General features: G+C 41.9%; 1 protein-coding gene across 1 annotated transcript in view; it reads right to left on the bottom strand.

Moving 5' to 3' along the window:
* The window catches only part of ERAP1 (endoplasmic reticulum aminopeptidase 1), a 507,475-nt gene that overhangs the window by 348,776 nt on the left and 145,348 nt on the right, over nucleotides 1–13,351 (bottom strand). The window contains exon 4 of the mRNA XM_086960958.1: nucleotides 2,023–2,157. Coding sequence (XP_086817084.1) covers nucleotides 2,023–2,157 — 135 coding nt within the window. The remainder of the gene's footprint in view (nucleotides 1–2,022; nucleotides 2,158–13,351) is intronic.

Here is a 13,351-nt window from a genome sequence, read left to right on the forward strand (position 1 = left end):
TCTTGTTTTTTGGATTTTATACTATGTATATATTTCTGTTTTATTTAATTATTATTAATAGTTATTTTGTCTATTTATTGTATTTAATGTTTAAATAGATGGCATTACAAATTCTTTCTAGGAATGTTTTTAGGTTCTCCTATAAAACGTCAGTGAGTACTAACCTATCTTTCTAATTCAAAATGCAACATTGCTTTGTTGCAGGAAATTCATATTTTGGATGAAGAAATAGCTCAACTTAAACGACAATGGGTAGGCCATGTTTTTGGTTCCCTAGGTGATGGTAAACGCAATGGTGTTGACATTCTGTGTCATAAGCGCCTAGATGTACAGCTACTATCACAGGACAAAGATGGCTTAGGCAGATGGTTATCTGTTTCGCTAATAATTAATAAAATTCCTATTACTCTTTTTAATCTTTACGCACCTTCCTCCCCTAATAATTCCTTATGGCCTGAAATATTGTCTAAATTGATGACTTATAAAGATGATTATCTACTGGTAGGGGGTAATTGTAATACGGTTGTTGATCCTATAATTGACTGCAATTCTAAAAACAAGTTTAATCCCTCTCTTATGCATTCTCAATTTACTTCGACATCAAACAACAATCCTTAATAGATGCATGGAGGCTATTTTTTTGTTTGAATATCTTTTATTGCATTTCTTATTGAGATTACGTGACAAAGCAATGGTGTTACAGGGTAAACTCATCTTCCTTCTAGAAAAGAAAGAGCCAAAAGAAAAACCACAGATGTACAGAGATATATGTAGTCAACAACAGTTCGCTATGTTAGCAGTATTCGGCGTACATCCCCTGCAGAGCGAGCATCTGGTCTATGGCACTCATTCCAATAAGCATTCAGTCCAGGAATGTGTGGGGTTCCTTGGGACAGTGAGGAGTACATCGACCAAATGAGACCAATTACATTTCGGCAAAGGGGTGTCATTACAGGTTGAGGGTACGTTAAACAAGAAAAAAAACTCAAGACATGTAAGGCATCACGGTATGTCTAGTCATGTGTATCAGTTATCAATGTCCACATTTCAAGAACGTACCTCCCGCCCTGCTCCTCAGAGAGAAACAAAAGGGGATGATGGACGAAGCGTTTGAGCAAATCAAACACTCACCCCCAGTCAACTGATCTGGGTTTAATCCATCACCATTCTTTAGCTCACTCAGCCACCCCAGATCAGACATGGCCATATGCAAATCAGTCTGACCCTGTGCCTCATGGGAACAGTCCAGCCCGAACTGCCAAGCCATGTCTTCCCTGGACCGGAAACAAGCATCCTGAGACCGGTTTCGGATTCATAATCCTCATCAGCCAGGCAATCTTGAATCCAGTGGTCAAGTGAGCAAGGGACTCACGTCTGAGCATACCCTGCCAACTTAGGGCGAACAAAGCGAAACAAAAGGGGATGATGGAAGGAGCGTTTGAGTAAATCAAACACTCACACACAGTCAACTGATCTGGGTTTAATCCATCATCATTCTTTAGCTCACTCAGCCACCCCAGTTCAGACATGGCCATATGCAAATCAGTCTGACCCTGTGCCTCATGGGAACAGTCCAGCCCGAACACCCAAGCTATGTCTTACCTGGACCGGAAACAAGCATCCTGGGACCGGTTTCGGATTCATAATCCTCATCAGCCAGGCTACCTTGAATCCAGTGGCCAAGTGAGCAAGGGACAATGAATCCAATAAATGGTAAGCTCCAAGCACCTTGTTGCATGCAATATTTCTCAAAAGAGGGAAAACCCTAAAAACAGGTATAATTGTTGTTAGTCTAAGATGTAAATCAGGATATCATCAGATGAATCGTTTTGATTATCTGTGTTTAAAGTGAAATTAAATTAGTCATTCAATCTGTGATCCCCATAAGAAAATGAATCTGATAATTACTCTTGCTATGGTCATCATTACACAACAATACCTTATAAATGAATGACAGTTTTTCTCCAGCCAGCCACAATATAAAGCCAATTCCTACATAAAAAAATATAAAATCAGACTTACCTTAACTCCACGCCTTGTCATATTGCTGACTGATTTAAAATCCGAAACAATGAAGGCCACAAGATAAGTGCTCATTTTCACACTAACTTCGAAATGCTCTTCAATGAGTGAATCAGTTATATATACAGACTTCACCTACAAAAAGGAGCATATTTTAACTGTAAACAGAGGCACAGAGTGGGCTTTATAAACACCAATGGTGGCGACATTTGGCATAATTTAGTTTCCAACAGATTTAACAACTTTTATATATATTCAAAGGTTGTTTTATTATAAAGATAATTCATCAGAGGATGGTAGCCTTCACTCAATAGTTATCAAGATACGTTGCCTCTAACTTGCATTCTGTGGATAATTAGATAACTGTCACAAGGATGGCCATGTCATTTGAACTGTTAGCACTGCAGGAATAACATATAGACTTGAAACTATGAACTATTTGTCATATGAATCGTATCCTATAACCTGATGCACCCTTTACTCTTTCTAATGCAGTTATTGTCGGAGGTAGGTCAACACAAGACAGAAGATCAAACCTTCAGATCCTTTAATGATTTCTCCATGGACAACCTAATGCTTGAAGTTATTTCTGATCCTATCAGCTCCATCCCTAAAGCCAACACCCTTCTAAGTAACCAACAATTTTGGAAAGCTATGTGAATATCCACGCTTCAATTACATGATGACAAGATGCAAGTGTAAGCCAAAGCCTTCGGCACCTTGGTACTCAAAAACCCCTTGCTGACAATAAACGATCCAACAATAGAAGGAAAGAAAATGAAAGCAAAACAGAATCCTCGAGGACCTCTTGATAATTAAGTCCCTTTGTGCAACATGCAGACAGCTCATCATATTAGCCAAAGCACAGTACTATACTAACACCATTATTAAAGGCACCAGCATAAGCAGAACGGTGTTAAAGACAATCAATCACTGCAACAACCCCCTGCGAGATTCACCTATTTCACACTCCACAGAAAAGTACAATACCATAAACCTCTTCAGCAAAAAAAAAAAAAAAAAAGGTTATCAGGCAAAACATCAATGCTACCAAGCCTGATTCATCTCTTACACCCACCCATTGAATCCTGCACTGGTCAAACTTCAAAGCCCTCTCTCTCTCAGATGTTGCTGACATACTCAACTCCATAAAAGTCAGTTCTACTGAATATTTCTTACCATCATACTTCATCAAAGATCCCTTTGGGGATGCTCTCTTGCTACTACTTACAACTGTTAATGACTCCCTCAATCAAGGCATATTCCAAGAAGCTCTCAAGATTGGACAGATCCGCCCACTCCTAAAGAAACCTACAAAAGACCCTGCTGACTTCACCTACCTCCGGCCTTTCATTCACCTACCATTCAGCAGCAAAATCTTTGAACAAAAGCAGTCTGTGTTCAGCTCCAATGTCACATAAATGCTAACCATCTCCTGCATGACAACTAGTAGGTCTACAGATCATCCGGCAGTACGGAGATTGTTACATTACACATCATAGGCAATGCTTTCCTGACCACAGATGAACATGACTCCTGCCTCCTGATGTTGCTCGATCTCTCAGCTGCCTTTGACAGTCGAACATCCCACACTCATACACCCCCTAGATTCTCGAAAGAGATTCATTAGCAATGTTCTTCACTGGTGCTCCTACCTTTCCAACGAACACCTTCATGGGCACCTTCAGGTCTCAAATGATCCTTATCACCGGTGGAGTTCCCAGAGTTCCATACTGTCTCTCCTTATCTTAAACCTTTACTGGGAGCCGCTTGGTACTTCACTCACAGATAACAGCATCAAGATTCACAAATATGCCAATGTTCCACAAATCTACTTGAAAGTCTCCTCTGCTTTAGACATCCAGTTCCTCAAACACGGCTTGCACATTATCCAGATCTGGATGTCCAGCAGGTGCTCAATCCAACAAAAACAGAATTCTTGTTATTTTCCAATAACCAACAAGATACAATACAAACCTGGCTCAAAACATGAACCATGACGGATTGGAACCCCAACTTCCACCAAATGCCAAGTACATTGGATTCACCCTGGACACCACCGTCAAGGAAAGCACTGCCAAAAACAGAAAGACGGCTTGGTACCAGCTCTCTCTTGTAAAGAAAGTGAAACTGATTCTTCTAGAAATCGACCTCAGAAATGCTGTTCAAGCTCTCATGCTCTTGCACCTGGATAACACCAATGAACTCCAAACCCTGAAGTAGCTGCCTTCATGGGCGTCCTACAACAATGCTGTATATCTCATCCAGGGCCTGAAGAAATATGATCCCCCCCAACCCGAGAGCCATATGGAACTTATTTGGCTCGCCTCACCGGCCCGCACCACCATACAAAGCAGATGCCTCATTTCCAAAGGCATCACAACAGTAACACCATTTATCTAGCTGACAATCCACCACCTCTGGTGGTTTTCGGCACACCGGCAGACAGGACAAGTGAAAAAAGAAAAGAATGGCAGCACGTCTTTTCCATCTATGCACTTATGATCTGGATCAATATTCCTGCATCCATCAGGATCGCCAAATGCTGCTCCAATTTAGGAAACATTAGAAGGCTCACTTAAAAAATAAAAACACTACATCATAATGGATTACCGATCCACAACCCATCTATCTCTCCAATCATCGTTGACTTTATGTTTGTCTTTGACCATGAACAGCACTCCATTTTGGTTAGGTTTGCGCTACAGAAATACCATATACATATATACTATATACATGCATACATTTTTCTGTATATACGCGTTTCTAATGGTATATTCATTTTTGTGTGCGTACAAACAAACCAAATGCTGCTTCTATATCTAATACAGGAAAATACAGGAGTATGAATTGTGGGAGTGAGGGATTTATCAAATGCTTTATCAGGGCTTTCATGCATGTATACATAGGCATACAGACAAGCCACCAAGACATGATCAGAAATCACGGAACTATTAATTCAATTCCAGTAACCATCTTCAATCATCGACTGCTATTTTTCATTCTGTAAAAGACCACCGCCGCTGCATGTACCTTATTTTATGAGTTTTTAAGTTCACCCTGGCACAGTGTTCCCACGGTTGGTTTCTGAGATGTCAAAGATCGTCCCACTGAGCAGCTGGTAACTACTTCCAATACTGAGTTGAAAGAAGGCATGAAATAGCACATGTTTGAGAGCCTGTTTAGGTCTCGCCTAGCGAATGCAGCACATGCGGTGCTTCGCCTTGGCGAGACTATTGTTGTTGACTTGGGTTCGGAAGGGTGACAAACCATGCGCGCGCAAGGACAGGCCATGTGCACCTGCTGTTTAGAAAGTCATCCCCAGACTGCCAAGCGGGCTAAAGTCTGCATCAGTGGAGGAATGCTCACTTGTTTGCCCTTCCTTTGTTATTCTGAACATTTCAATGCACAGAAGTCAATGTAAAAAGACAGTCAGCTCTTTAAAAACGCACAAATAAATGTATTCAAGTTACATAACGTGCACAATATGTTATCGCCAGGTGTACAGGAAAATTATAAACCTGCTACCACAACTTTTTCCATTAAAAAATATTATGCTGCACTTGCCACATAATCCCCTACAGCCGTATCATTTGTAGATTTTAACAAAAACATTTGCTTTCCTTGATCAGCCCCATTTAGAAGCGGCACAGCCGGAATGTTTAAGATGTCAATATTTTATGGTAGGTGGAAGCAGTTGTTGCGTGACACAAGGACACATTCATTTTTTTGCCATGGGGAGATTAAGTGATTTACCCAGAATCACAGGATGTAGAGCCCACGCCAAAATTTGAAGTAATTTCCCCAGCTCCAAAGTCAGCGGCTCATATCGTTACACCACATCCGCTCCTCCGTGTTATGGGCCTTAAAGTGCCTCTAGTGTGACGTACATAAATATGAAATGCACCTTACTTTCTGCAGGACTGCTTCTTAGGGGGAGAGGTGCTTCTATGCCTTTTATGCGAACAAAGTTTAAATATACATCAGAGGGCACATTTGAGAAAACAATTTAGGCACACTTTTTTATTACAAGAAGTGTGTGCATGTAGCTTATCTCCTACAAAGTGCGAATTCTATGTTTTACACAATCTTTTAACCGGGTGATAGAAAGAACAGAGTTTACACAATGACGTTCGTATGCTTCCATGCAAAACAAACTATAACTGATGGCAAATAACATTTTGTATAAAACCTGATGAAAGCGCATATATTTATTTCACATAAAATCTAGATTTATATTTATTGCCATTGGGAGTTAATTTGCTTCTATGCCAATTAATATGAGAAAGTAGCTAGATAATACCACAAAATGCTCTCCAGAATTTGCCTTTAATCTCCTAATATACCATATAATTTGACTTTCCATACGGTCTAGTGTGCCTTTGCTTGCTGCTTAATTAGTTCAACCTGTCATATAAATATGGTCCTTGACAGGTGCACGCTTCAAGTGACCCCGGTTACCACTTGCACCCCATTTCTGTTTCCCTGGCAATGTGGTAAATGTACTGTATGATAGCTGCAATTATACAGTGCTCCAGGAGTCTTTTATTATAAGGATTTGGGGTTCCATTTTTCTTTAAGAAGGACATTTTAATCTTTTGTAACTTGCAAAGGTTTTTTTAAATCATGCAATAAAGTTTCCTTCTAGTTTTTTGTAAACCTGCAAGCGGTGCGTAATCACACACTTTGTTCTTATAGTCCTTGCTTACAAGAAGCAAGACTGGCAGTTAAGAGGCACAGTTACTGCCAGCCTGGCTTCTCGTAAGCAACGACTATAAGTACAAAGTGTGTGTCTACACACCGCTTGCAGATGATCAAAAACATAAATAAAAGGCATTGTAATGTACAATACCAATCGCTCAAACTCTTGCAAATGCGAGACCTAATGCATTGCAAATGCTTGTTTCCTTCTGTTCCTCCCAAATCCTTACCCTCATTCTTTTGATAGGCTCACCTTGCATGGATTCTATTGCTACTGTTTCAATATAAACTATATGTTTTTCTGTCTATATAGGTTTCTAAATTAATGTAGGACATTCCCTCTTATCTGAGCGCTATAAATATTTGTACTATTTCAACTCCCCACCCCCCTTTTGAACTGTATTTAAATGCATTTTAAACATAAGCATCTGGAAAGCACTCCGATATCCCTGGGGCCTTGTTTGCACTACAGCAAAATAAACATGAAGAAAACAAATATACCAAGCATCACATGCCAACTCCAGGATGCAGGTCTTCGATTGAAGCAAGGGCATTAAGAAAATGGGGAATGATGGATATTGTGGAGGTTGAACTTAATGACATATTGTTGATCTTCCTGGGTGGCATCAATAGAAAAGCGAAATATTTGTCAATTCTGTAAAAATCTTGACTATGCCAATATGTTTGTAAATTCATTATGACACAGAACATTTCCATCAAAACAACAATTTCTCCAGTGTTATCCAGAAAAATACACCAATATTCACTCCAAGGACACTTGACTACCATCTGCTGTTTCTTGTCACACTTGACTCTGTAACCCTCATTATGGGTAGCACGTTACACTCCGTAATATGTACAGAAACGTCTGTTACACCACACACCAAAATTCCAAGTTTTGTGGAACACACCACACCCCTGCAATTTTCCCCGGGTAAATTTCAGCAGGTCAAAATTGTAAAAATTTAGTAGCCAGGGAAAACTGCCCAGTAATACCCAGCAAATCGGATTTGGGTACAGGAAGCACCAAAATCCTCCTATTGTGTGCCATTTAGTAGGCATATTTTGGAATAGGTGAATACTGTTCCACATAATTATTGCACCCGATAAATTCCAAATACTTCAGTGTCAGATTCTGTTGGGTAAGATGATTATTGAATCGGACACAAAGCCACTTGTGATTTTTTTTTATGTATACAGATTTTATTAAGCTTAATGCATCGAATATCATGGCCAGTTCAGTCATCATTTGTCTGTTCAATTATTTGCAAACATTACAGCAGTCAACTCCCTCCCCCCCGTCCTCCTCCCTTCAATCGGGTCAATACAGCATTTTGGCAATGAATGTACCTGGCACATGCTATAGAGATTTCAACGCATCTGATGAAATATGTAAAATATAACGCAATGTATAAACACAAGATATGAAGAGCTAGTGAAAAGTGCACTCAGTGTGAAATAAATCACAACGATCTAGGAGGTGACCCCTCGGGCAAAGCAGGCAACGGGTTGAATATGCTATCCACCAATGCTCCCCAAGCTCTGGCCACTTCAATGTTTCCTGTGCGTCTTTGGGCGTTTCGTAGGAGTACCCTACCCTCGCAGCCCGTACATTTAATCAGCTCTCTTTGACACACAGTAATCTGTGGGACCCCCGGGGACTTCCAATTTCTCGCTATCTCCCATTTGGCAAGGATAAGTGGTAGGTCCTGAAATCTACTGGTGACTTTAGTTTTAGATGTATGGGGAAACCATCCCAGTAGGCAATGCCCAGGGGTGTGAGGAATCTCTATTTCTATAACTTCCCCCAGTGTATGAATGACCCCATCCCAATATGTATCCAGTATGGGACATGTCCAAAACATGTTTAGGATGTGAGCCCCTCCCTCCCCGCATCTAGGGCATGCTGCATCTGTTACGTGAAAGTATCTGCTCACTCGCTACGGGGTTGGATAGGATCTGTGCACAGAAAAATTGGGGGGGGACAAGGGGCAACCCTGTTGCATTCCTCGCCCCACTGAGCAGCTCACCAAGATAGTCCTCCCCATGTGTACTGTAGCTATAGGACCACTAATCCGTGCTATAAAGCCTTCGCCTAGCCCCATCCAGGTCAGTACTTCATATAGTTAACGCCATTCAAGGCTATCAAATGCTTTCTTGATGTCAACAGCAAAAACCGTGGACCTTTCTCAGTCAGGTTTCTCATCCTCCTAGATGGTCAGTAATCGTTGGGTGTTTCCCACAGTATTACGGCCTGGAATAGACCCTGCCTAGTCCGAATGTATCAGTTTGGGCATTAAATGTAGAATCCTAGTCGCTAGGATTTTGCTCAGTATTTTATAATTGATGTTAAGCATTGATAAGGGTCAGTAGGCGGATCGTTCATAAGCAGGTTTACCTGGTTTTACCAGGCCACTCGTGTTGAGGGCCTTTGAGGAACATCACTTTGGCTTTACTACACATTCATAGACACTGATCTACAGCTCCTTTAAAAAAGTGGTCATTCCTCCCAATCTTTTAAGTGAACCAGTAGACTCTCCTTTACAGAAAAGAGCCATGCTAGAAATAGCTGTAAATTCCAGGCCATGTTAGGACACAACATCCTCCACATGTTGATGCAGCATGTGCCCTTGCCTTAAGTGCCTAATTTCTAGAGCATCTGGTATGCCGATTTATATTTTGGCTCTGGCGTCACTCTAATCTAGCATGTGCACAAAGGCCTGGGTCTGTCCCTGGCAATGCAAGGTCCGGGACCTGTCCTGTGACCTCTAATGGGCACCAAGCATGCTACTGTCCGTGTCTTGGTATTAACACATAACACATTATACCATGATTTGTGATCCTATAATAGACAATACCTATTATCTGCGTCAGTGAGAAAATGGCCTCCTGGCCCTTCTTGTTAAAGATCCACTGCTACATGAAACTCAGAATCTTGCACTAATATTGTGTGGGTATGTCGAGTACATTTATATTATCGCTTGTAGTATGTGTGGTAGTAGGACTCAGTGTATGTACAAGCATTATGAACTGAAGCCAATAGAATTTATTTTGGATGCTCCAGGTTCGTCATGGTTCAAGATGGAGGATAAGGACAGAGGGGCATATTACCAAGCAATAGCGATAATTATCGCTATTGCTTGGTTAGCGGGAAAAAAATATCGCCGAGCACCGAGGATTTTTACCGCTGAGATACCTTGATATTATCAAGGTTTATCTCAAAAGCGGTAAAAATCCTGCGAAATACATGAATATCGCTGAAAAATCTGCGATATTCATGCATTATCGTGACAATGCTCTTAGCCATGTTATCACCTACCAGCTGTCGCTAACTGGTGTTAGTGACAGCTTGGTAATAGGGCGATGAAATTATCGCCGCATTAGCGGGAAAAAGTCCCGCTAATGCGGCGATAATCCCCTTGGTAATATGCCCCAGAATCCCCAGACATTTGAGTATATAATCTGCTTTTCTGTGGCTGGGGAGTGGAGATCCATACAATAAAGTGAGGAGGATGGAGTTGGGCTAATTTGAGAAATTCCATGAAGAATTTGTTAGCAGGGGCTGCTGATTAGTTCTTCCGGTGCACTGTCATTTAGTTGATGGTTGAGTGAGGGGCAATCGCTTGGGCCACATCCCAATGCATAATTTTTCGCCCACCATGCCACCTCAGTTTGGATCCAGCCATATGCAAATCAGTCTTGACCCCGTTCGTCATGGGAACAGTGCAGACAATAGACACAATACCTCAGTGTCCAGTACAGTACTTGTCTTTTTGAAAAGAACATACTTTTAATCACACAGCAAAATTAAATGCTACACAATCCAATCTAAAAATGCAGGTTAATGTCACTGATAACACGATTCCCCTGAGGGCACTCACAACTGGGCGTCCCTGGTTCTTATAGTCCCCTAATAGATATTATTAGGATCATAAATTAGGCACAGGTGCAGATTTTATTCCCTGTAAATTCAAATATATAATCTGTTCACTTTTATTCTATCCCCAGTGTTGAAGTGGGTAGGAAACACTCTCAAGTCCTTTCACTCATCACAGTGTGGTGCAGCAGCTTGGTCCCGAATTGCGTGCTGTTCCTGTTGTTGCTGCAGGGGAGGTTGGGCACTGCCCATGTCTTCGTCATGTTTGTCTCTCCAGTGAATAGACTGATGCCGCTTGGTGAGCCAGGGTCCTCCGCAGTCGCAGCAGCTAGTGGGAAGATGGAGCGGATGATATTTCAGTGACAGCCCACATTGTCGCAATGCACGGATTGTGCAGCAAAACGGTTGCAGCCCATATGGGCCTGTGCATGGCTCACAACAAAGGAATTTCACTCTAAATTGGGATGGTGTGTGTATCAGGCAGCAAGGCACTTGCAGCTCCACTGGGGCTGGCCTGCAGATCACACAGCAAGACAGTTATAGAATAACTTGGGCCAAAGCACAGATAATACAGCAAAGCAGATACAACCGAAATTAAGCCGGTGCTGTTCTTAATGGGAATCAGAGAGCGAAATTGTGAGATCCACTGCAACACTGGTCGCTCATGGCTTTGTTCTCTCAGGCAGTCTGCTTTTACATGGTGCTCCTCTGGATAGGAGTAGGCTTGTGTTCTCCTCCTGGACAGTCTCTCCTACAGGGCCGGCAGACCCCTCCGCTCCCCTCTCTTAGCTAGCAGAAAAACCTCTAGGCAGACCCTCAGCTGTTCAGCTGAAAGTGCGGACTTAAGGTGATGTCCTCTAACCTCTGGGAGACTGACTTTCAGTCAGACACCAGTCTTGATCACATAGCAGTCTTCCATGTACTATGTGGAGCAGTCCCTTGCTTGGCCATGTAGAACTTGGAGCTGGAACAAATTGGGGCGATTTGGAATCCACTTTAATTTCCTTTTCTAGACAAAGGATGTGGATCTACAGTCTCAAACTTCAGAATATTTTGAGTTTAGTCTCTTTCAAGCACCCTTCTTAAGCTGCTGCCCTGACACAGCCTTAGTGTAAAGTGATGCTGATCAATACAGGTAGCACTGAGGTTGTCTCCAAGCCAGAGCACCCACAACATGTGCACAATGATGTTTGTGGTTTCTGCCCATGGTTATCAGCCTTCCGGAAGCAGTAATCAGAAACATACAAAAGGGCAGGCCTCACCTAGAAACGTCTTCATCTTGTATAAAACTGCAGCCCCGCCCCTCACCAATTGCCAGTGATAGAGATTAATTTAAGCATTTCATTTATCACATTGTTGTTTTTTTTCATTACCTTGTTCTCGCTTCTCGTGAGGACGTAACTGAAGGTGCAAAGTAGAATCAGAGGTTGGAGGAATCAGACTTTCCACTGCTTTACAGACCCTATGCTCCCTGAAATAGGTATTAAGCTCTTCGTTGGTAACTGACTGAGGGACAGATGAAGAAGGCCCCCAAAGCATGGCCGGAATGTATTGCACCTGATAGATTCCTACAACCCAGGGTTCAGAATTGAACAGGTGCAATGAATTGCACCTTTTTTCCAGTTTTGGGGAGTAACATGGGTTCTGCTGCTTACCACATCTAAATCTGCATGTCCCAACACCGTGCATTTTTTCTCAGTTAAATTCTGGCAGGAGGTTCAAAGTTTATCACCCATAGCAATGTGTGATAAATACAGCATCCCATATAACAGCTAGCCCTGTGCAAACAGGTGTTTGTGCAGGGACTACCATGTTACTTGCTTGTTATAATCAGGCCTAAAGAGTGTGTCAGGTCAGAGGAGCAAAGGGATGGAGCTCTGTAACAGAGATCTAACACTGAAACATGTATATCTAACAGAGGGAATAGAGAGTTCTTTTAGAACGCCAATCCTTAGGCACATGGTTGTTCCTCTGTCTAATTTCAAGTGACTGCCTGTTTGTTTTCCCAGTGGCAGTGCTCGCCCTGGACATGTTGCACAAGTCTTTCCAAGCATTATGGCATGCTGTTCAAAGAGGTCATGACGTTTTAGCAGTAAAGTACTTGCTCCGCCATTGTAAAAAATCTCCTCACACAAATATCATGGTTCTTGCCATGTCTCACAGGAAGCTATCATTCAACTTGAGGAAGTGCAGTTGCTGCTTATATGACTGTTAAACAATTACAGGCCTGCACATACTGCAAGGTCTTGGCCACTAGTAATGAGGATGTGTTCCTCTTTGGAGGGTTTATGAAGATTGTTTAAGGGGGTGAAGTGATACTCCTTACAGCTCCGCCTCAGCTTCCAAGTAAAAGTTCATGCTACAATTGTTTTATAGTACACACATAAGTTAATGAGAGTTCAGAGTTCCGCTCTACTTCAAGTGTCCCGTGAAGGCTTCTCCCTGTTTCTGCTCAGTGACTACCTTTGCTCTGCTGTTAATGATGTAAAAGATCACAATTCCTGTCATAAAGCTTTTCATCGACATGTAACCTTTTTATTCACCTTGTTTGATAAGATATGCATAGCCGCCTAGGCGCTAGATTCACAGGGACATGATCAAGTATACAGCATTGGCTTACAAACATGAAATCCATTGTACATTGTGGTGCATCTCACCTCATCAACCAGGGGCTGAGTTGTGTTTCAGAGACACTCACTGAAATTGCTACCAACACTTGCATTCCTCCTTATCTGGAGTCAATTTATTAAC

This window comes from Lissotriton vulgaris, chromosome 3_1, assembly GCF_964263255.1.
Source record: "Lissotriton vulgaris chromosome 3_1, aLisVul1.2, whole genome shotgun sequence".
Lineage (NCBI taxonomy): Eukaryota > Metazoa > Chordata > Amphibia > Caudata > Salamandridae > Lissotriton > Lissotriton vulgaris.